General features: G+C 45.5%; 1 protein-coding gene across 1 annotated transcript; it reads left to right on the top strand.

Moving 5' to 3' along the window:
* The first annotated feature begins 23031 nt into the window (after nt 1-23031).
* On the top strand, nt 23032-24458 carry LOC123426762 (zinc-finger homeodomain protein 8-like). The gene has a single exon (XM_045110643.1). The coding sequence runs from the start codon at nt 23209-23211 to the stop codon at nt 24085-24087; it is 879 nt and encodes a 292-aa protein (XP_044966578.1). The 5' UTR covers nt 23032-23208; the 3' UTR covers nt 24088-24458.
* Nucleotides 24459-25044: the final 586 nt, after the last annotated feature.

Genomic DNA, 25044 nt, shown 5'->3' with positions numbered 1-25044 from the left:
TCCACCACCCCCACCAAGGGTACACCTTAGAGGCCTGCACATAGCTCTTCGTCATCCATGGTATCATCAGGGCAAACACATGAGGTTATATGTCGTTGTTGCAAGGGTAGAGGTAATTCCGTGAGAGAATACACATCCAAGCGTGTGATAATTGTTGTTGAGGATGGTGGATATGACTCTGCTAGTGATTGTGCTGATGAGACTTTGGCTCTTATTACAATTGAAGAACATGGTGCCGAGCATACTGAACAAGAGACACAATACATGGCTGCTGAATATGCTGACATGTATGAAAGTTTAGTTGGTCAACGTGTTTTGAGTGTGAAGGTAACACAAGCTAAGCAAAGTCAGAGGCACAACTTGTTCTATACAAAGGGAGTTGTCAAGGAATGTTCTATCCGCGTCATCATCGATGGAGAGAGTTGCAACAACTTAGCTAGCATGGAGATGGTTGAGAGGATGTCTCTCATGACCAGACCATATCCTCATCCTTATTACATCCGAATGGTTCAACAACAGTGGCAAGATCAAGGTAACACGTACTATTGATGTGCATTTTAGCATTGCTTCATATTCTGATTATGTTGATTATGATGTGGTACCAATGCAAGCATGCTCCGTTTTACTTGGTAGACCATGGAAATTTGTTAAAAAGATTGTACACAATGGTAGGACAAATTGGTATACTCTTGTTCATAATGATGAAAATATTACTTTGCTTCCTATGTCTCCTCAACATATTATGAAAGATAACATTGCTAGAGCAAGTAAAAGAAAACAGGAGCAAAGTAAGAGTGTGATGCATCTCCAACGTATCTATAATTTTTATTATTCTAATATTATAATTTTAGAATACTTTTGGGGTATTTATTTATCAATTTATATTATTTTTAGCACTAACCTATTGACCCAGTGCCCAGTGCTAGTTGTTGTTTTCTACATGTTTTTCATTTTCAGGTTTTCAATACCTAACGAAGTCCAATAGACCTGAAACTTTGCAGAGATTTTTTCCTGGACCAAAATAAGACCTTGGAGTATAAAAATAAGGATGGAGGCCGCATGAGGGGCCCATAAGACAACAGGATGCGCATTGGGGAGGGGTCGGGCCCTGATGGCTTGTGTCCCCCTCATGGCCCTCCCGACTCCGTTCTTTGGCCTATAAATTGTCATATATTTCAAAAACCCTAGAGGCAGTCCCGAAACACTTTTTACGTTTTCGCAAGTCTCTATTTTGATGGGAGGCCATCAGGAGATCCGTTACGGCACCTTGGTGGAGGGGGGATCGATCATGGAGGACCTCTTCATCAACCTTGCTGCCCTCACAATCCTGTGTGAGTAGTTCACCACAAACCTACGGGTCCATAGCCATTACCTAGATGGAAATTTCTCTCTTGATCTTCAATACAATGATTATCACATCTTCGCTTTGATCCACATGATGTAATTCCTTTTGTGTGGTGCATCTGTTGGGATCCGATGAATTGTGGGATTATGTTCAGATTTTGCATGATAAATATTCGAGTCTTCTCTGAAATCTTATGACTCTTATGTGCATGATTATGATAGCTTCGTAATTCTCTTCGATCTATTGCAATAGTTTGGCCAACTAGATTGATATTTCTTCGGTGAGAGAGGTGCATTGTAGTACGTTCAACCTGGCAAATTTCTATATCGCAGTGACAGAAGGGGAGAAGATGCGTCTTTGTGTTGCTGCTACTAATGATAAAATGATGGTGTTTATTCATATTTCTTGAGTTTACTTTGTCTACACCATTTCATCATTTTCCATGCATTACTTCATTTGCCATGAACTTAATACGTAGAGAGGTAGGCATAGAAGCGCTCTTGGAGTGAAGTAATAGTAATAGGTGCAGGAAGGAGTCGACTTATTTGTTTATGGACGTGATTCCTATACAAACATGATCATTGCCATGAATATTGCATAACTATCCACTTTTCTGTCAATTGCCCAATAGTAATTTGTTGACCCACCGTATGCTATTTTTCATGAGAGATGCCATTAGGGAAAACTATGGCCCCGGGTCTATTCATAACATATTAAAAAAAACTTCAATACATTGGTGCCATTTACTTGCTTTTATTTTATTTTGTAATTTACAATTATCTACACACCTTACTTTCTTACAAATAACGAGACCAAGGGGATTGACAACCGTCTTCCCCGCGTTGGGTGCAAGTCATTTGTTCTTTTGTGTGCAGCCGCTAAACAAGGTTGTGATTGAAATTCCTATTGGTTCAATAAACCTTTGTTTCGTAACTGAGGGAAATATTTACCCATATTGTGTTGCGATAACTCATTCCTCTTCACGGAAAACCCAACGCATATCACAAGTATGAGAGTGAAAATCATACTATGGCAAAATCATTTGAGCAACACAATAAGCCTAATAAACCATCATCTAGTGTTGCTTCTGAAATTAAATTGAGAAGTCGATTTTTTACTTCCCAATAAATCTGATATTACATGTCGGGCTTTTACTAAATCAATTTGCTATGATTTTGTGTGGAAAGCGTTATTATTTTCATTCGAGGACGTGCCTTCCTCTTTGCATCCTGCTGTCACTAACATTTTGCATGAGTCCGCTAATGTCTTTCCACAATACGTGCCACCGGGATTACCACCTAGCCCCGTTCGTCTTTTGTATTCCGTGCAAACAAGATATGCATTCCAGCTAGCTCTCTTCATCTTTTCTTGTTGTAGGAGGCGCATGGAGGAGGATTCATGGGACACTTTGACGTGAAGAATACGGAGGGCGTACTTGCTACACATTTCTTTTGGCCAAAGATGAGATGGGATGTTGAACGTTTTGTTGCTCGCTGCACTACATGTCAAAAGTGACTCAATCCTCATCGTTTATATGTGCCTTTGTCTGTACCTAGTGTTGAATGGGAGGATATAACTATGGACTTTGTTTTATGTTTACCTTGAACAAAGAAGGGGAGGGATATCATATTTGTTGTCGTGGACAGAATTTTGAAAATGGCACACCTTATACCATGCCATAAAAGTGAAGTTGCTCCTATTGTTGCTGGTTCGTTCTTTTATTCGCTAGCATGGTGTGCTAAATACCATTGTTTCAGATCATGATACTAAATTTATGGACCACTTTTGGAGATGTTTATGGGGCAAGTTGGGGGGCTAAACTAGTTTTTAGTACTACATGTGCACCCCAAACTGAATGACAAACTGAAGTAGTCAATAGAACATTGTCTAGTACGCTTAGGGTTGTCTCAAAGAATAACGAGAAAATGTGGGAAGAATTCTTGCCTCATATTGAATTTGTTTATAATCATTCAGTGCATTCTACTACTAAGATGTGCCCTTTTGAAATTGTGTATGGTTTCGTATATCATGCACCTATTGATTTGTTACGTCTTCCATCTTCGTAGAAGGTTAATTTTGATGCTAAACAATGTTGTTAGAGCATATGTCTCCATATATGGTTTTGGTAATTGACGACAATCCCTATGGACTAATGGTTGCCTTGAGTTATATTCCAAGGATTTTTCCATAGGCACTTCTTGAAGTCCATCTGTTGGTTTCAAGGGGTTTATATGATAACCAAGCTGGTATTCAAGGTTTTATCCAAAGACAGGTCATAAAAACACAAGATTGATCAAGACTAACTCAAAGAGTGAATCAAGTTGATCAACACACAAAGCGTACAAAATGTACCGAGAGGGATCAAGTGATCCCATGGTATAGTAAGAATTGTACATTACGCTTTGTGTACTAACCCATCATCTTTGTGAGAGTTCCATGTGGGGTAAGGTGTGTTTCCATGGGCTTGCGTCAAGAGGAAGACCTCATATAACCCATGTAGGGTGACATCAAGTGGTGATCGTCATCAAGATTGTTGTGTGCAAGTTCAAGTGGACCATCATGAAGAGATCATGCTTGAATCTAGCTGTCCATTGTGGTGACAATGGACGTGTGAAGATATACCGAAAAGTGGCTCACCCATAGTGAGTATGAGGGAGCAATCAAATAGTCTTCATCGAGAGAACACAATCAAGAAAGGTGGTGCATCTTAAGGTGGTCAAGATCACCATCATCTAGCTCAAGTGGACTATGTGCAAGGTATAGGTTTGCCCTTGATAGGTTTTCTATTTTACCAGTCTCACGGTGGTAGTTGGGAGACTGGGTTATAGGATAGATTGTCGTTCTATTAAGGGGGATCTCAAGTGAGTAGGTTGATCGTATCATTCGTTGAGAGCTGAAACCATTTGCATACTTGCATCATCTTTCTTGGTTCTTGTTTGGCGGTTCTCTTTGTGAGTCGTAGAGCTTATGGTCGTCTTGATGAAAAGCTCGAGATCATAAAAAATGGAGTCCATATGCATATTCTATGATGTTTTCGATGTTGGAGTTTTTTGCCGGTTCTTCATTCATAGAGGTTTCACATATCTATATTATCGTTGTGAGATAGCTCTTGTCATCGTTAATCCAACAAGCTTGAGTTTGCTCAATTCGGAGCTCATTTGCACAAGTTATGTCACTTTCGGTCTTACTTGTTTTCTTGCCAGCGGTTGTACCGCTTGTCCGAGCAGTTGTACCGCATGGCTGTACTTCTGGGGCAACTACCGCCCAAGGGGTGATTCCCTGGGGTTGCTGCTCTCATTTTGGTGCCACCGGTTGTACCGCTGCCTCCGTGCGATTGTACCACTGCCAATCCTCGAGAGTAGTTTTGGGCGGTTGTACCGGCCTAGTACCGCCCTACAACCGGACAAGTTTGTGTTTGGATGCGGTTTTTGAGCGGTGGTGTTGCGGTTGTTTGGGGTACTCGTTTCAACCGGTACTACTGCCCGGGCCACCGGTTGTACTGCTCGGTACAGTTTCTGCAGGGTACCCGTGGTTTCGGTTATACCGGTCCGCATAGCATTTTTACCGCTCTGATCTATTTGTGCACATAACACGCACATTCATGGGGACCTATAAAAGGGGGTCTTCTTCCCCATTTGTCCCCAACTCTTGAGATCATATTTGCCCCCCATTGTTGAACTTGTTTGAGCTTGTTAACTCGCAATCCCTCCAATGATTCTTGCTAGTTCTTGAGGGAAAAGAGAGGAGAGATCTAGATCCACATTTCCACCAATCACTTTCTCCTCTTTGTGAGGGGAACCCCTTGGATCTAGATCGTGGAGTTCTTCGTGTTATTTTTCATTCTTCCTCTCATTTTCTTCCATAGCATTAGTTGTTGTGGTGGGATTTGAGAGAGAAGGAATGGGCACTCCGTTTGCCCTTGCCATTGCATTTGGTGCATCGGTTTGAGTTCTCCACGGTGATACGTGGAAGTGAAGTTTGATAAGCTTATTACTCTTGGGTGCTTGGTACCTTAGAGCTTGTTATTGTTGGGTGCTTTGACATCCTAGAAGCTTGGTGGTGCCTCGGAGCTCAATCATTGTGGTGTAAAGCTCGGAGCAAGCGTCGGGGTCTCCAGTTAGGTTGTGGAGATTGCCCTGAGCAATTTTTACGGGTACCGGCGACCGCCCCCAAGGGCTGCCAAAGTGTACGGGTTCGGTGACCGCCCCAAGGAATTTGTGTGGGTTCGGTGACCGCCCTCAAGAGTCCCTTAGTGGAATCACGACATCTTGCATTGTCCGAGGGCGTGAGGAGATTACGATGGCCCTAGTGGCTTCTTGAGGAGCATTGTGCCTCCACACCGCTCCAAACGGAGATTAGCATCCGCAAGGGTGTGAACTTCGGGATACATCATCGTATCCTTGTGCCTCGGTTATCTCTTACCCAAACTCTTTACTTATGCACTTTACTTTGTGGTAGCCATATTGTTTCTTGTTATATATCTTGCTACCACTTAGTTGTTTATCTTGCTTAGCATAAGTTGTAGGTGCACATAGGTGAGCCTAGTTGCTTTAGGTTTTGTGCTTGACTAATTAAACGTTAGTTTCGTTTTGCATTTTTTCAAGCCTAAACTGTAATTATTTTAAAACGCCTATTCATCCCACCTCTAGGAGACACCCACGTCCTTTCAAATGTGTTGAATTAATCTTAAAGATGCATCTATGAACTAAGAAAAACATTGAGCATATGGATGCTAAATATAAACTTGCTCGAGATAATGGTAGAAATTATGTTGTCTTTGCACCTGGAGATCTTGTTTGGTTACATTTGCATAAGGATAGGTTTCCTGATTTGCACAAATCAAAGCTAATGCCACGTGTTGATGGTCTTTTTAATGTGTTACTGAAAATAAATGATAATGCATATAAACTTGAGCAGCTTGCAGATTTTGGGGTTGGTCCCACTTTTAATATTGCAGATTTCAAGCCTTATTTGGGAGAGGAAGATGAGCTTCCATCTAGGATAACTTCATTTAAAGAAGGGAAGAATGACCAGGACATCAATACCATTGTTACACTCACAACCCTGCTGCTATATAAACTGGACCAATCACTAGAGTTCGCGCACACCAATTAAATTACCAGGACATTCATTTCTTGGTAAAATTTATAATGCTCATGAGAATTTGATAGTGCCTAAATTGGATACATTTGTGTTGATTACTTATGAAGGGCCTAGCACGGACAAGAGGGGTGAACACTCGAGCGGGATCAAGCATGGAGATGAAGGCGCGTGCGAAGGCAACCAGAACGGCATTGCTAGTGCAGATTTTAGCACTTTGAAGCCTCCTTTATGAGCTACAAGGACATGGACGAAATATACAAGATGCCCTTTCATAAATTTCATCCATAACTTACCTTATTTTTGGGCCAGGCCCATGTAATTTCAAAATACAACTTCCTAGGCTGGTTCTAGAGTCCGTATTGTAGGGCAAACGACTCCTGAGGTCTTTTAGTCCCACCTTGCTGAAGGTGGACGAAATCCCCTCCCTTTTCCCTTATAAATACAACTCTTAAGGTACTGTTTCGACTTAGGTTTTGTTTAGATTAAAAGTTCGTCATAGCTGAAGCTTCACGTACTCCGTTGGTGTTCTACGACTAGACCAAGACGCCATAGAGCCTCACTTTCATCAATAAAGCTTTCCTCTTATATTTGCAATATCCAAATTGCATATTTAGTTTCGTGTTTGTTCTTTGTTTGCATGCAGGAAATAGACCCTTGTGGTCAGGTTGATCATGCTTCGGCGTGGTCACTAACCTCTCGGAGTTGGTTTAGCGATTGCTAAGGCGCAACGTCCTCGCACGTTCCTAGTCGGATCGACAAAGTCTACTCCACAGAAAATGATAGTCACCATCTCATCGAAAGGCGGGACACCTTCGCCTCTATTATATGGACTCCAAGATCTCTAGTAGTGGTGACACAAGTTGTAGCAAGAGGCCTGCATGTTGTAGCATGGTTTGCTGGACTCGCAGCCGGAGTTGGATGGAGGCCATGGATGGGATCGGAGATGATTGCACATGGCCATGGCCGCAGGAATCCAACGGGGATGGGAATTGAGGAGAAGGAGGGACGGCAGAGGTGCTCACTGGCCACGACGGCGGAAGAGATTGGGCGTCAAGCAGGGCAAAAAAATCAATGAGCCATGGAGTTGATGTGATTAGCGCAGGGATGGGCATGAAGCCAAAAATATTTAGATAATCATGGAGGAAGACAATACGAAGGGGTAAGTGTTGGAAATATGCCCTAGAGGCAATAATAAATTAGTTATTATTATATTTCTTAGTTCATGATAATCGTTTATTATCCATGCTATAATTGTATTGATTGGAAACACAATACTTGTGTGGATACATAGACAAAACACTGTCCCTAGTAAGCCTCTAGTTGACTAGCTCGTTGATCAAAGATGGCCATGGTTTCCTGGCCATAGGCAAGTGTTGTTACTTGATAACGGGATCACATCATTAGGAGAATCATGTGATGGACTAGACCCAAACTAATAGACGTAGCATGTTGATCGTGTCATTTTGTTGCTACTGTTTTCTGCGTGTCAAGTATTTGTTCCTATGACCATGAGATCATATAACTCACTGACACCGGAGGAATGCTTTGTGTGTATCAAACGTCGCAACGTAACTGGGTGACTATAAAGATGCTCTACAGGTATCTCCGAAGGTGTTAGTTGAGTTAGTATGGATCGAGACTGGGATTTGTCACTCCGTGTGACGGAGAGGTATCTCGGGGCCCACTCGGTAATACAACATCACACACAAGCCTTGCAAGCAATGTGACTTAGTGTAAGTTGCGGGATCTTGTATTACGCAACGAGTAAAGAGACTTGCCGGTAAACGAGATTGAAATAGGTATGCGGATACTGACGATCGATTCTCAGGCAAGTAACATACCGAAGGACAAAGGGAATGATATACGGGATTATATGAATCCTTGGCACTGAGGTTCAAACGATAAGATCTTCGTAGAATATGTAGGATCTAATATGGGCATCCAGGTCCCGCTATTGGATATTGACCGAGGAGTCACTCGGGTCATGTCGACATAGTTCTCGAACCCGCAGGGTCTGCACACTTAAGGTTCGACGTTGTTTTATGCGTATTTGAGTTACATGGTTGGTTACCGAATGTTGTTCGGAGTCCCGGATGAGATCCAGGACGTCACGAGGAGCTCCGGAATGGTCCGGAGGTAAAGATTGATATATAGGAAGTCCTGTTTTGGTCACCGGAAAAGTTTCGGGCTCATCGGTAGTGTACGGGGAGTGCCGGGAGGGGTGCGGGGGACCATCGGGAGGGGTGTCACGCCCCAAAGGGTCTCATGGTCTATGGGAAGAGATAAACCAGCCCCTAGTGGGCTGGAATAAGTTCCCACTAAGGCCCATAAGGTTTGAGAAGAAAAAAACACAAGGTGGAAAGAGTTTCCAAGTGGGAAGGTGGAATCCTACTCCAACTAGGATTGGAGTAGGACTCCTCCACCTCCAATTTCGGCCAAACCTTTAGGTTTTGAGGCTGCCTCCTCCCCTCCCTCCCACCTATATATACGGAGGTTTTAGGGCTGATTTGAGACGACTTTTCCACGGCAGCCCGACCACATACCTCCACAGTTTTTCCTCTAGATCGCGTTTCTGCGGAGCTCGGGCGGAGCCCTGCCGAGATTAGATCATCACCAACCTCCGGAGCGCCGTCACGCTGCCGGAGAACTCTTCTACCTCTCCGTCTCTCTTGCTGGATCAAGAAGGCCCAGATCATCGTCGAGCTGTACGTGTGCTGAACGCGGAGGTGCCGTCCGTTCGGTACTAGATCGTGGGACTGATCGCGGGATTGTTCGCGGGGCGGATCGAGGGACGTGAGGACGTTCCACTACATCAACCACGTTCACTAACGCTTCTGCTGTACGATCTACAAGGGTATGTAGATCACTCATCCCCTCTCGTAGATGGACATCACCATGATAGGTCTTCGTGCGCGTAGGAATTTTTTTTGTTTCCCATGCGACGTTCCCCAACAGTAAGGTGGGCTTGCAGCCAAAGAACGATGTGACCGGCCGAAAACATAGTCGGTCGACCGGAAGAAAACATTTTCCACATAAAATTAGTTGGACCTAGGCAGAGGTTTAGAGGATATAGTTGGTGTTGGGTAACGTAGCATAAATTCAAAATTTTCCTACGCATATTCAGATCTTCCTATGGAGAGACCAGCAACGAGAGAGGGGTAAGAGCATCTTCATACCTTTGAAGATCGCTAAGCGGAAGCGTTGCTAGAACGCAGTTGATGGAGTCGTACTCGCAGCGATTCCGATCTAGTGCCGAACTACGGCACCTCTGCGTTCAACACACGTGCAGCCCAGTGACGTCTCCCGCACCTTGATCTAGCAAAGAGGAGGGAGAGGTTGGGGAAGAACTCCAGCAGCACGACGGCGTGGTGTCGATGGAGAGACGAGGTATTCCGGCAGGGCTTCACCAAGCACCGGCAGAGAGGAGGAGGAAGAAGGGTAGGGCTGCGCCGAGAGAGAGAGAAAACCGTGTCCCTCAATGGCCAAAACCCCTCTCTATTTATAGGAGGAGGGGGGAGGGCTGCACCACCCCTAGGGTTCCCTCCCTAGGGGCCGGCGGCCACCAGATGGGAGAGGGGGCGGCGGCTAGGGTGGGAGGGGGTGGCGCACCACCTGGTGGGCCTAAGGCCCACCTGCGCCTAGGGTTGCCCCCTCTCCCCACCACTTGCGCATTGGGCTGGGTGTGGGAGGTGCACCAGCCCACCTACGGGCTGGTTCCCTCCCGCACTTGGCCCATCTAGCCTCTTGGGGTCATTGCCCCCTTCGGTGGACCGGTGACGCCCGAAACACTTCCGGTGTCCAAAACCATCCATCCTATATATCAATCTTTACCTCCGGACCATTCCGGAGCTCCTCGTGACATCCGGGATCTCATCCAGGACTCTGAACAACTTTCGGTAACCTCGTATAACAATTCCCTATAACCCTAGTGTCATCGAACCTTAAGTGTGTAGACCCTACGGGTTCGGGAGACAGGCAGACCTGACCGAGACGCCTCTCCGGCCAATAACCATCAGCGAGGTCTGGATACCCATGGTGTCTCCCACTTGCTCCATGATGATCTCATCGGATGAACCACGATGTCAAGGATTCAATCAATCCCGTATACGATTCCCTTTGTGTGTCGGTATAGTACTTGCCCGAGATTCGATCGTCGGTATACCTATACCTTGTTCAATCTCGTTACCGGTAAGTCTCTTTACTCGTTCTGTAGCACGTCATCGTGTGACTAACTCCTTAGTCACATTGAGCTCATGATGATGTCCTACCGAGTGGGCCGAGAGATACCTCTCCGTCACACGGAGTGACAAATCCCGATCTCGATTCGTACCAAACCAACAGACACTTTCAGAGATACCCGTAGTGCACCTTTATAGTCACCCAGTTACGTTGTGACGTTTGATACACCCAAAGCACTCCTACAGTATCCGGGAGTTGCACAATCTCACGGTCGAAGGAAAAGACACTTGACATTAGAAAAGCTTTAGCATACGAACAATACGATCTAGTGCTATGCTGGGTCTTGTCCATCACATCATTCTCCCAATGATGTGATCCCGTTATCAACGACATATAATGCCCATGATCAGGAAACCATGATCATCTATTGACTAACGAGCTAGCCAACTAGAGGCTTGCTAGGGACACATTGTGATCTATTTATTCACACATGTATTACTGTTTCCTGTTAATACAATTATAGCATGAACAATAGACGATTATCATGAACAAGGAAATATGATGATAACCATTTTATTATTGCCTCTAGGGCATATTTCCAACAGTTGGATGGTCGTCATCTGCATTCATGTCCATATACTCGTCTAGACGAGTTCATGATAGTCTGTCCGTTCTAGAGGACGACGTTGGAGATGCTATAACTGGGGGCAATTGCCTTGACGTTGTGCAATTTCTTCAAGAAGACATGACAACTTATGAGGCAGAGAGTATTTTTTATTGAAGAAAGAAAGATTCTGCCATATCCGTGACATGAACTTGTTATAGGAGTATAAGAGCATCTACAGTGAGGTGACGCAATCCGACCTCAAATGCCCAGGCGACCTGTGTGATTAGTGACCGGTCACGAAAATATGACCCACAGAGGCGCCTCAAACGGGCCTCAAACGCGAGGTTGACCAACACCCCTCATATCTAGCCCAAATATGGGGGCACTCGCCACGTAGGACTGATGATGGGGTCCCATGAGGATTCACTCGGAAACCTGACGGTCCCACGGACGCTTCCTCCGTCTCCGCGGTGTGAACACCATGTGGTGCCGCTCTAGCTCGCCGCCCGAAGCCAAGTCCGTCTATTCAAGCCGACCGGTGTCCCCTAGCCCTAGCCTATCCACCTCCTCCCTCTTCGCGTTGCCACACAAGCCCGTCCACCTCCTCTCCCATGCTCTAGGGCATCGCCATTATCCGGCGGAAGATCACCACCTACACAATGCTCATGCCGGAGCGCCGGAGGCAAATCAAGGAGGAGAACTAGGTCAGGCGTGCCGCCCACATCGCTCCCGGACAGTCTCCAAACTCACCGGACCCGAAGTAGGAGGAGAAGGAGCAGTAGCCGAAGGAGGAGGAGGAGGGAGAGCAGGAGCCGAAGGCGATGGATGTGGAGGATCCGGAGGAGGACAACGCAAAGCAGCCTGCTCTAGGGTTCAACATGGCGAAGGCAGGAGTTTGCCGTCGCCCAAGCCGAGGAGATGGCGGAGCAACAGGGTGTTGGTCCAGTGGAACCAGGGTACCACGACCTATCTACTACGGACCCACTCGCCCACGCGAAGAAGGCCTAGTGCAGCACTTAGCACACTCGAATACTCCGGAGGCCATCCCACGAGGCAACAGATTCGTGTCGATCCACCTCTCTTTAAGTGGGATCCATCGGACGCTCGTCCATCAGCAACAAGAGGCCTCGTGAGGTCTCCCGTGAGGCTGCTTCCAGCGAGGCCCTCCGCTTGGAGGGACCATTCAAGACTGGCCACACAACGTTCTGCCCGCCACGTGGGTGACGTACAAAGCAAACAGAGGAGGCAAGGACGGAGCCAATGGGCGCCGCAGAAGAATCTCCCCCCTTTCATGATAAAAGGATGGCAAGCAACCGTCCCCCCGGAAGGCGAGTTCCAACACTTACCCAATTGGTGTAAGGAGACTGATACGTCTCCAATGTATCTATAATTTTTGATGGTTTCATGCTATTATCTAGTCAAACTTTGGATGTTTTGTATGCCTTTTATATCTTTTTTGGGACTAACTTATTAACTCAGTGCCAAGTGCCAGTTCCTGTTTTTCCATGTTTTTGACCCTTTTCAGAGGAGGATTTTAAACGGAGTCCAAACGGAATAAACCTTCCGAAAAGATTTTTTCCGGAACAGAAGATACGCAGAAAGCTTGGGAACCAAGGCAGGGAGTTCCAGGGGAGGCCACAAGCCCCTGGCCGCGCCTCCCAGGCTTGTGGGCTCCCTAGGCCTCCCTTGCCCTAGATCCTTCGCCTATAAATTCCCTAAAATACCTAAAAAATGGGGAGATCAACGAAAATACTTTTCCGCCGCCGCAAGCTTCTGTCTCCGCAAGATCCCATCTGGGGCATGTTCTGGTGCCCTGTCGGAGGGGGGATTCGGATACGGAGGGCTTCTTCATCAGCACCATGACCTCTCCGATGATGCATGAGTAGTTCACCATAGACCTACGGGTCCATAGCTAGTAACTAGATGGCTTCTTCTCTCACTTGGATCTTCAATACAAAGTTCTCCATGATCTTCATGGAGATCTATCCGATGTAATCTTCTTTTGCGGTGTGTTTGTCCAGATCCGATGAATTGTGGATTTATGATTAGATTATCTATGAATCTTATTTGAGTTTCTTCTGATCTCTTATATGCATGATTTCATATCCTTGTAATTCTCTTCAAGTTGTGGGTTTTGTTAGGCCACCTTGATCTATGATTCTTTCAATGGGAGAAGTGCTTGGTTTTGGGTTCATACCGTGCGGTGACCTCACCCAGTGATAGAAAGGGTAGCGAGGCACGCATCGTGTTGTTGCCATCAAGGGTAAAAATATGGGATTTTAATCATTGGTTTGAGTTTATCCCTCTACATCATGTCATCTTGCTTAAGGCGTTACTCTGTTCGTCATGAACTCAATACACTAGATGCATGCTGGATAGTGGTCGATGTGTGGAGTAATAGTAGTAGATGCAGAAAGTATTGGTCTACTTGTCTCGGACATGATGCCTATATGTATGATCATTGCCTTAGATATCGTCATGACTTTGCGTGGTTCTATCAATTGCTCGACAATAGTTTGTTCACCCACTGTAATATTTGCTATTTTGAGAGAAGCCTCTAGTGAACACTATGGCCCCGGGGTCTACTTCACACTATATTTTCAGCCTTGCTCTTTTACTTCGTTGCACTTTCCGCCTTCAGATCTCACTTTGCAATCAATCTTGAAGGGATTGACAACCCCTTTATAGCATTGGGTGCAAGCTCTTTTGTGTTTGCGCAGGTACTCTGGACTTGACGCGATTCTCCTACTGGATTGATACCTTGGTTCTCAAACTGAGGGAAATACTTACTGCTCCTGTTTTGCTTCACTCTTTCCTCTTCAAGGGAAAAACCAACGCAAGCTCAAGAGGTAGCAGAAGGATTTCTGGCGCCGTTGTCAGGGAGGATCAAGTCAAGGACTCATCCAAGTAAGTGTCGCAAACTCATCTCTTGCGTTTACTTGTTTGCCTCTCATTTTCCTCTCCCCCACTTCTGAAAAACAAAAAATTACAAAAATATTTGCCTTTTTCGTTTGCCTTTTTCGTTCGCCCTTTTCTCTCGCTTGCTTTCTGTTCGCTTGTGTGCTTGCTTGCTTGCTGAAGTCACCATTACTGAAAACACCAAACTTTGTGACTTCTCGAATACTAATAATAATGACTTTATTAGTACTCCGATTGTTCCCGCCACTAGTGCGGAATCATACGAAATCAATGCTCCTTTGCTAAATCTTGTTATGAAAGAGCAACTCTCCGGCCTTCTTAGTGAAGATGTCGCATCCCATATTAATACCTTCATTGAGCTTTGCGATATGCAAAAGAATAAAGATGTGGATAAGGATGTGATTAAATTGAAGCCTTTTCCTTTCTCGTTGCGAGATCGAGCAAAAACTTGGTTTTCGTCTTTGCCCAAAAATATTTTCTTTGGTTCTTGGGATAAGTGCAAAGATGCTTACATATCCAAGTATTTTCCGCCGGCTAAGATTATCTCTCTCCGTAATGATATTATGAATTTTAAGAAACTTTATCATGAACATGTTGCACAATCTTGGGAGAGAATGAAATTGATGATTAGAAATTGTCCCGCTCATGGCTTGAGTCTTTGGATGATCATACAAATCTTCTACGTTGGCTTGAATTTCGCTTCTAGAAATATCTTGGACTCCGCCTCAGGTGGAACGTTCATGGAAATTATGTTAGGAGAAGCCACAAAACTCTTAGACAATATCATGACGAACTACTCTCAGCGGCACACTGAAAGATCACCTACTGGTAAAAAGGTACACGCTATAGAAGAAATTAACACGTTAAGTGCTAAGATGGATGAATTAATGAATTTGGTTGCTAGTAGAAGTGGTCCCTTAGATCCTAATGATATGCCCTTGTCTTCCTTCATTGATAGTAGCAACGCTAGCTTGGACGTTAATTTTGTTGGTAGGAATAATTTTGGCAACAACAATGCTTTTAGAGGAAACTATGTTCCTAGGCCTTTTCCTAGTAACCCCTCTAATAACTTTGGCAACTCCTACAACAATACTCATGGGAATTACAATAGATTACCCTCTAATCTAGAGAGTAATATCAAAGAGTTTATCAACTCACAAAAAAAATCAATGCATCCATAGAGGAAAAATTACTCAAAATTGACGATTTGGCTAGGAGCGTTGATAGAATGTCTAGTGATATTTATGCTTTGAAAGTTAGATGTGCTCCTCCCAAGATCAATATGGGTGAAACTTTGAAAGCTATGCGTGTTTCCATGAGTGAGAGCAAAGAAAGAAACGCCCAAATTCGTGCTAGACACGAATGGCTTAAAAAGGCGTGTTCTCGTGATAAGAATCAGGAAGATCTTAAAGTGCTTGGTGTGACTCCCATTGAGTCTTTGTTTTCTTGTGTCAAACCTAATGATTATGGGGCTGGATATAATCCACTTTGGTTGAAAAACGCCCCAATGATTCGGAGTCCATCTATCTTGATGCTAAAAGCATTGAAAGTGGAGTAGAAGATATTAAAACCTTGAGTACTAATGAAATTACTACTTTGGATTTCAATGAATTCAATTATGATAGTTGTTCCTTGATTGAATGCATTTCATTGATGCAATCCATGCTAAACTCTCCACACGCTTATAGCCAAAACAAGGCCTTTACCGATCATATCGTCGAAGCTATGATAAAATCTCTTGAAGAGAAACTTGAATTGGAAGTTTCTATCCCTAGAAAGCTTCATGATGAGTGGGAACCTACTATCAAAATCAAAATCAAAAACTATGAATGCAATGCTTTGTGTGATTTGGGTGCTAGTGTTTCCACGATTCCAAAGTCTTTATGTGATGTTCTGGGTTTTAATGAGATTGAGGAGTGTTCTCTTAATTTGCATCTTGCGGATTCTACTGTCAAGAAACCCATGGGAAGGATCAATGATGTTCTTATTATTGCAAATAGGAACTATGTACCCGTGGATTTCATTGTGTTTGACATTGATTGCAATCCTACATGCCCTATCATTCTTGGTAGACCTTTCCTAAGGACTATCGGTGCTATCATCGATATGAAGGAAGGGAATATTAGATTTCAATTTCCTTTACAGAAGGGCATGGACCATTTTCCTAGAAAGAAAATAAGATTGCCTTATGAATCCATGATGAGGGCTACTTATGGTTTGAGCACCAAAGACGACGATACGTGATTCTATCGCTTTATGCCTAGCTAAGGGCGTTAAACAATAGCGCTTGTTGGGAGGAAACCCAATGAATTGATCTTTTTCTTTCTGTTTTGTTGCGTCCACACCATCATAATTCTGTTATGATTGTGTATTTTGTGTTTCTTTTTGTGTTTGAGCCAAGCAAAACCTTTATGACTAGTCTTGGTGATGGTTGTTTCATCCTGCTGGAAAAAGACAGAAACTTTTCGCTCACGAGATTTTGAGTTGATTCTTTTTGCTGTTGGTTGATATGCCTTTTCCCCAGGCGGTCGTAATTGTTCAGAATTTTTGAGGTACCAGAAGTATACGAAGTATACAGAATGCTACAGACTGGTCTGTTTTTGACAGATTCTATTTTTTGTTGAGTTGGTTGTTTGTTTTGATGAAACTATGGATAGTATCGGGGGGTACTAGCCATGGAAAAGTGAGAATACAGTAATCTAACACCAATATAAATAGAAATCAAGATTGCTACAGTACCTAAAGAGGTGGTAGTTTGTTTTCTTGTGCTAATGATATCATGAGTTTCTGTTTAAGTTTTGTGTTGTGAAGTTTTCAAGTTTTGGGTGATGTTCTCATGGACAAATGGATAAAGAGTGGAAAGAGCTCAAGCTTGGGGATTCCCAAGCATCCCAAGCCATATTCAAGGACACCAAAAAGCTTATGCTTGGGGATGCCCCGGGAAGGCATCCCCTCTTTCGTCTTCAATCCATCGGTGACATTACTTGGAGCTGTATTTTTATTCACCACATGATATGTGTTTTGCTTGGAGTGTCTTATATCGTAGGAGTCTTTTCTTTTTCTTGTGTCACAACCATCCTTTCTGGACAACTTTTGAGAGAGACATGCACTCATCATGAATTTGCTAGAATGCTCATCATGCTTCACTTATATCTTTTGAGCTAGATAATTTTGCTCTATGTGCTTCACTTAGATCTTTTAGAGCACGGTGGTGTGTGACTTGGTAGTTGGCTTGTGCTATGAAAGTAGTCCCAAAGGTGATAGGTACCCGAAGAGGATACAAAAACTTCCATCTTCATGTGCGTTGAGTAGAAAGAGAAGTTTGATTCCTCTCAATTAGTTTTGAGACATGGATTTGGTAATATTAAGAGTTATGTTAGTAGGGTGTTGTGAATCTAGAAATACTTGTGTTGAAGTTAGTGATTGCCCTAACATGCACGTATGGTGAATCGCTATGTTAGGAAGTCGGAGCATAATTGATCTATTGATTTTCATCCTTTGTGTTGCGGTCGGGATCGCGCGATGGTTGACACCTACCAACCCTTCCCCTAGGAGTATGCGTTTAGCTCTTTGTTTTGATTACTAATAAAAACTTTCGCAACAAGTATGTGAGTTCTTCATGACTAATGTGATTCCATGGTATAGATGCACTTTCACCTTCCACCATTGCTAGCCTCTCTAGTACCGCGCAATTTTCGCCGGTGCACAAACCAACCATATGCCTTCCTCAAAATAGCCACCATACCTACCTACTATGGCATTTTCATAGCCATTCCGAGATATATTGCCATGCAACTTCCACCGTTCCGTCTCATGACTTGTGCTATCACTCTCATATTGCCATTGCATGATTGTAAGATAGCTACCGTGATGTTTCAACGTCATACGCCAAGCTAGATCGTTGCACATCCCGATACACTGTCGGAGGCATTCCATATAGAGTCATCATCGTTCTAAGCTTTGAGCTCTGAGTAAATAAAAGTGTGATGATCATCATTATTAGAGCATTGTCCCATGTGAGGAAATAAAAAAAAATAGGCCAAAGTTGCCCACAAAAAAAAGAGCCCAAAGAGCCCAAATTAAAAAAGAGAAAAGGAGAGAAGGGACAATGCTACTATCCTTTTCCACACTTGTGCTTCATAATAGCACCATGTTCTTCATGATTGAGAGCTTCTTGCTTTGTCACCACCATATACTAGTGGGAATCCTTATTATATAACTTGGCTTGTATATTCCAAGGATGGGCTTCCTCAAATCACCCTAGGTCTTCGTGAGCAAGCAAGTTGGATGCACACCCACTAGTTCTCCTTTTGAGCTTTCACATACTTATAGCTCTCGTGCATCCTTTGTATGGCAATCCCTACTCATTCACATCAATATCTATTAATGGGCATCTCCATAACCCTTTGATACGCCGAGTCAATGTGACCATCTCCTCCTTTTTTGTCTCACAACCACCACCACACTCTATTCCACCTATAGTGCTATATCCATGGCTCACGCTCATGTATTGCGTGATAGTTGAAAAAGGTTTGAGAAAGTAAGAGTGTGAAAACAATTACTTGGCCAATACCGGGGTTGTGCATGATTTAAATTAGTTGTGTGGGGATGATGGAGCATAGCCTGACTATATGATTTTGTAGGGATAACTTTGTTTGGCCTTGTTATTTCGAAAGTTCATGATTACCTTGCTAGTTTGCTTGAAGTATTATTGTTTTCATGTCAATACCAAACTATTGTTTTGAATCTTACGGATATGAACATTCATGTCACATGAAAGAAGTTACAAAGGACAACTATGCTAGGTAGCATTCCACATCAAAAAGTCTTTATCACTTCCCTACTCGACGACGAGCATTAGTTAAGCTTGAGGATGCTTGATACGTCTCCAACGTATCTATAATTTTTGATGGTTTCATGCTATTATCTTGTCAAACTTTGGATGTTTTGTATGCCTTTTATATCTTTTTTGGGACTAACTTATTAACTCAGTGCCAAGTGCCACTTCCTATTTTTTTCGTGTTTTTGACCCTTTTCAGAGGAGGATTTTAAACGGAGTCCAAACGGAATGAAATTTCCGAAAAGATTTTTTCCGGAACAGAAGATACGCAGAAAGCTTGGGAACCAAGGCAGGGAGTCCCGCGGGAGGCCACAAGCCCCCATGGCGCGGCCAGGGGGGCCCGCGCCTCCCAGGCTTGTGGGCTCCCTGGGCCTCCCCTGCTCTAGCTCCTTTGCCTATAAATTCCCTAAAATCCCTAAAAAAAGGGGAGATCAACGAAAATACTCTTCCGTCGTCGCAAGCTTCTGTCTTCGCAAGATCCCATTTGGGGCAGGTTCTGGTGCCCTGTCGGAGGAAGGATTCGGATACGGAGGGCTTCTTCATCAACACCATGACCTCTCCGATGATGCGTGAGTAGTTCACCATAGACCTACGGGTCCATATCTAGTAGCTAGATGGCTTCTTCTCTCTCTTGGATCTTCAATACAAAGTTCTCCATGATCTTCATGGAGATCTATCTGATGTAATCTTTTTTGCGGTGTGTTTGTCGAGATCCGATGAATTGTGGATTTATGATCAGATTATCTATGAATCTTATTTGAGTTTCTTCTATTCTCTTATATGCATGATTTCATATCCTTGTAATTCTCTTCGAGTTGTGGGTTTTGTTTGGCCAACTTGATCTATGATTCTTGCAATGGAAGAAGTGCTTGGTTTTGGGTTCATACCGTGCGGTGACCTCACCTAGTGATAGAAGGGGTAGCGAGGCACGCATCGTGTTGTTGCCATCAAGGGTAAAAAGATGGGGTTTTCATCATTGATTTGAGTTTATCCCTCTACATCATGTCATCTTGCTTAAGGCGTTACTCTGTTTGTCATGAACTCAATACACTAGATGCATGCTGGATAGCGGTCGATGTGTGGAGTAATAGTAGTAGATGCAGAAAGTATCGGTCTACTTGTCTCAGACGTGATGCTTATATGTATGATCATTGCCTTAGATATCGTCATGACTTTGCGCGGTTCTATCAATTGATTGACAGTAATTTGTTCATCCACCGTAATATTTGCTATTTTGAGATAAGCCTCTAGTGAACACTATGGCCCCCAGGTCTACTTCACACTATATTTTCAGCCTTACTCTTTTACTTCGTTGCACTTTCCCCTTGAGATCTCACTTTGCAATCAATCTTGCAGGAATTGACAACCCTTTATAGCGTTGGGTGCAAGCTCTTTTGTGTTTGCGGAGGTACTCTGGACTTGACGCGATTCTCCTACTGGATTGATACCTTGGTTCTCAAACTAAGGGAAATACTTATCGCTCCTGTGTTGCATCACCCTTTCCTCTTCAAGGGAAAAACCAACGCAATCTCAAGAGGCAGCAGAGACCAAGGTGACATCGACCGTGAGGACGGACGTCACCGACGAGCCCACGAGCACATCATGGACGACGCCTTTGGCAAGACGAAGACCACCTTTCTCAAGAAATACTGCTCGTTTGTCTCCCTTCGAATTGCCGCCTTGTAGTCGCCCTTTTCCATCCAATGTTTTGGAAGGAAGGTCCATGGTAAGGATAAGAGGGGCACACGGCCACCATAGAAGACGACGAATGATTGAGCTCTCATTTGCCCCTCGGAAGAAGGCTTCTTCCGGGTAGCTTTTAACGCTTGTGCAACCAAACAAATAGAACACACAAGGAAGGAGTAGGGTGTTTACACCATAAGGTGCCATGAACCTTGGTAACTCTAGCGTCCTTCTTGTGCTGTGCGTGCGTGTCTTGGCCATAGGAGAGAAGCGGGGTTGTAGGTGTGTGCAGTTCTCGAGTGTTCGAACCGGGTTTTTGAGAGGTTTTCCCGTATGCATAAAATCAATTTCTCACACATGCCATCCCGGAGTCCATCCAAGATGAGCCCTATGCAAAGGCCAACCGAGAGTTCCTCCCACAGAAGCACGAGAAGGCCGACCTGCTCTTAGTCGAACTCGACGCGAACATCTAGGAGGAGGATGTCGGAACGGAGCAACCGGAGGGAGCGTAGCTGCAGCTACCGCCCATGTACACGCCGGAGGGCATGTAGATAGTTGATATCTCCGACGAGTAATATATAGCTGATCTATGTAGCACGTAGGTTTTTTGTCTACATGTTTTTGTATGAATTTAAGAAATTAATACGAAGTGTTTGAATGTAGTTGTGCTAATTTAAGAAGTGTTCAATCAGTTCTTTTTGAATTATTATATTTGTGATGCTTGATAACAGTACTAGTATTAGCGTGAAAATTTTCTACTCCCTTCGGCTCGGTTTACAAGTCATTTTATCAAAATCAAATAATTCCAAAATACTAAAGCGGTATGCATTAACTTTTATCTTATTTTTTGTTTTTTGACATTAATAAAGGAATCAGCCAATAAGAGACGTGGGAGCGTGTATGTTTTTAAAGACTTGAGACTAACTAACACGACATGTAGTGGTTAATTCGTTGCATGTAATGATACTTCCTCTATTCCTAAATATAAGTCTTTAAAGAGGTTTCATTAGTGGACTACATACGTATGTATATAGACATACTTTAGAATTTAGATTCACTCATTTTGTTTTGTATGTAGACTCCTAGTGAAATATCTTAAAAGACTTATATTTAGGAACGGAGGGAGTATTAATTAGCAAATTAACATTAATTTCTCTCTTTTTCCTATTTGTCTTAGTCGTGGTGCACAACCTAAAATGACTTAGGCTACTCCCAATGCTCCATCTTGTACAGGTGCTAAGGCTGCCACATAGATCAAAAATTTGATGTGTCAAGCTAATTAATAGGAAAGAAATGAGTGTGGTAACCGAGAAAGAAACAATGTTAAGCGCCTGAACCTAGGTAAAACGATTAAATAAAAGAAATGCATCAATACATGCACAATTTTAATTGCAAAAACATCAAATAAAAAGGCTTAGCTATAATAAATTAAACAACTATGTGTTAAAGATTTTAGTTGCTAAACTATTTAATGTCTTTAGCATTTTATGTTACCATCAATCTATTGGAAGTGACCGAAACGAAGGAAGGACTACTACTAGCATGGACACCCAAGTTCGAGAAATCCACGCCGACATTTGTGTCACGTGACGTGCCATATTTTCTGTGCCGCGTAATTAAATCAGCTGCAAAGATGGTGATCGTAAATTGACAGAGTAGTAGCAAGATTGGAGGTAGAAGCCCCTGCCCCCGGCAACAGGCACGGGCAGGCAAACACTGGGCACAGAAGATCAGGCAAGATGCCGTACCCCACGGCCGCTTGGGTGGCAGTTAGCCCATACCTCATCTCCCCGTCCGATCGCATCAAGGCCGTCCGTCCGCGGCGGTCCCATCATCATCTGACGCCGAGTAGTACACCACGGCATCCTCACGTGGCGGGCCCGAGCGGTTACTGTTGTGGTAACAATAGTATCCGGCCCCAATGTCGGCTCGACACGTTGCCGCTGTTACTACCCATGGTCGAGTCCCGTCTCACGTGGCGCCTGCAGGCACCCCTTCCCGCTTCCACGTGGCACCGTGCGCGAATGTGACCTCGCCGCCTCGTCAACTAACACAAAGCATAGCATCAGTAACATATACTCCCTCTTTAAACTATTATAAAAGTATTTAGATTACTGTTCTAAATAGTTTACGGAGGAGTACTTATCACTTTTACTGTATCCTAAAAAAGATCACTTCTACTGTACGTAAAATGTTGGTTTTACTGGGTGTACTATACCTATAGTCAAATTAATTCTTATTCTTGTTGTGCGAGGGCCAAAGTCGTCGCATTAATTAATATAAGGAACTAATGCATGTTTCACACCTGATGGTCCGTGGGCGTTGCCGCGCGCAGATAAAAACCCCAAAGCTCCTCTCCTCCTTGGCCGGTGGTCGCTTCTACCGCTGCAGCGAAAGCGATACCTAGCGAAAGCCTTCTCTTGCTTCTTCTAGCAAGTAGCGAGAGTGGTGGTGAAAAGAGCACGGCCACGCGCGAGTGGGTGGTGGGTGAGCGCGTGAGTGGTGGTGGTGGGAGCGAGCTCTCGTGCGGACATGATGGATCACCTGAGCCTGGTGCCCTACGAGGGAGGCAGCGGAGCCGGGGGCGACGCCGGGGCCAAGTACAAGGAGTGCATGCGCAACCACGCGGCTGCCATGGGCGGCCAGGCCTTCGACGGCTGCGGGGAGTACATGCCGGCCTCGCCGGACTCGCTCAAGTGCGCCGCCTGCGGCTGTCACCGCAGCTTCCACCGCCGCGCGGGCAGCCTCACGGGCGGGGCTTGCCCGCCGCCCTTCTTCTTCAGCCCGCCGCCGCCGCCTTCGCACCATCACCCGCCGCCGCACCACGCCGTGCTGCAGGGTTTCCTCCCGTCGGCGCCCCCGCGGCCGCCCCAGCTCGCGCTGCCGTACCACGCCGTGCCCGCGGCGTGGCACCATGCCCTGCTGGACCCCGCGCGCGCCGGCTCGGAGACGCCTCCCCGGGCGGACGACTGCAGCCCCGGGTGCGGGAGCGGGAGCTTCGGGAGGAAGCGGCACCGGACCAAGTTCACCCCGGAGCAGAAGGAGAGGATGCGCGCCTTCGCGGAGAAGCAGGGATGGCGCATCAACCGCGACGACGGCGGCGCCCTAGAGCGCTTCTGCCTCGAGATCGGCGTCAAGCGGAACGTCCTCAAGGTCTGGATGCACAACCATAAGCACCAGCTCGCCTCGCCCACCTCCCCCGCGGCCGGTATCGGCATGGGCATGGGCATGGGCATGGGCATCGGTATCAACCCAGGAGCCCTCGGCACTAGCGCTGGCGCTGGTGCAGGCGCTGGCGCTGGAGTTGGCGTTGGAGCGGGCACCGGCGACGGCGACGACGACGATACGGACGACGACTCGCCTCCACGCGCCGCCGTCTCATCGCCCTCCCCCTCCCCCATCAGCGTCTAGCCGTGCTAGCGCTAGCTAATGAGTACCGAGTTCTTTTAATCGCCAGGGCGTTAGATTTAATTAATGCACTCTCAGTCAGTTGTCAGCAAGCAGCTGGTGTAAACGACCCCTGATCCCCCGCATGCCTCCCCTGCAGCGGCCGTGCCGTACAACGTGGTACCGGACCGAGGGCATATATGTACCCCCACTCTAATTCTAGCTAGGCGCCGCTGTTTGTAGGTTCATTATCTTTCTTGTCTTGCTTTAATCCTAGTACTACTACCAGTGCTAGCCTAGTACTAGCTGCAGTGAGTGACTAATCATCGTACCCCTGTCAAGATTAATGCCGCATTAATTTGCTCCTGGCAGTAGAGTGCGTCGGGATTTGTGCCTGGAAGCTTCTCTAAATTGCAGTTGCAGTGTGTTGGTTTGGTGGTACCCGTGCGGCTTTAGGCTGGAGTGCCACCTCGTAATCGGCCGGCCAGGCCTGCTCTACGCCCTCCTGCCTTGGCCGGTGGTGGCCTGAGATTTTTGTTCCCATTTGCGCCCTCCGGTCCGGCCGGCCGGGCCGAGTGGTAGACCACGCCGCGGTAGTGGAGCCGGCCGGAGCTTGCCCGAGCACGCCGCCCGGCCTAGCGTTGCGTTCTACTGCTGCTGTTGCGTGGGGTCGAGGATTGCCCTTGTGTCCGTCCATCCGTCCGTCCGTGCCGACTGAGTTGTCTCATCGGCTTGGGTGTGTTGTGTGATGATGGCGATTAGGCACGGTCTGTGGCTTTCGGTGCGGGGCAGGATCCGACACGATCTCTCTCTTCTCCTCGTCTTCCTCGGTGGGATTTGGCCTCTCGCGCCTCGTGGTTTTGTTGTCGCACAAACTTTGTGGCTCCGCCGTGTCGCCCGGATCTGGATCCAGCAATGCCCTGTGTGTGTTTAGGCGGCAGGAAACCGACCCCTGTGTGCATGCAGTGCCCGGTTTGGCTA

Source organism: Hordeum vulgare, chromosome 2H, assembly GCF_904849725.1.
Source record: "Hordeum vulgare subsp. vulgare chromosome 2H, MorexV3_pseudomolecules_assembly, whole genome shotgun sequence".
NCBI classification, from domain to species: Eukaryota; Viridiplantae; Streptophyta; class Magnoliopsida; order Poales; family Poaceae; genus Hordeum; species Hordeum vulgare.
The sequence above is the reverse complement of the archived record's forward strand: the minus strand, read 5'-3'. Positions and strand labels throughout refer to the sequence as shown.

Bases quoted from the DNA above. Each gene is read 5' to 3' on its own strand.
- LOC123426762 (XM_045110643.1), top strand. From the start codon at position 23,209: ATGATGGATCACCTGAGCCTGGTGCCCTACGAGGGAGGCAGCGGAGCC.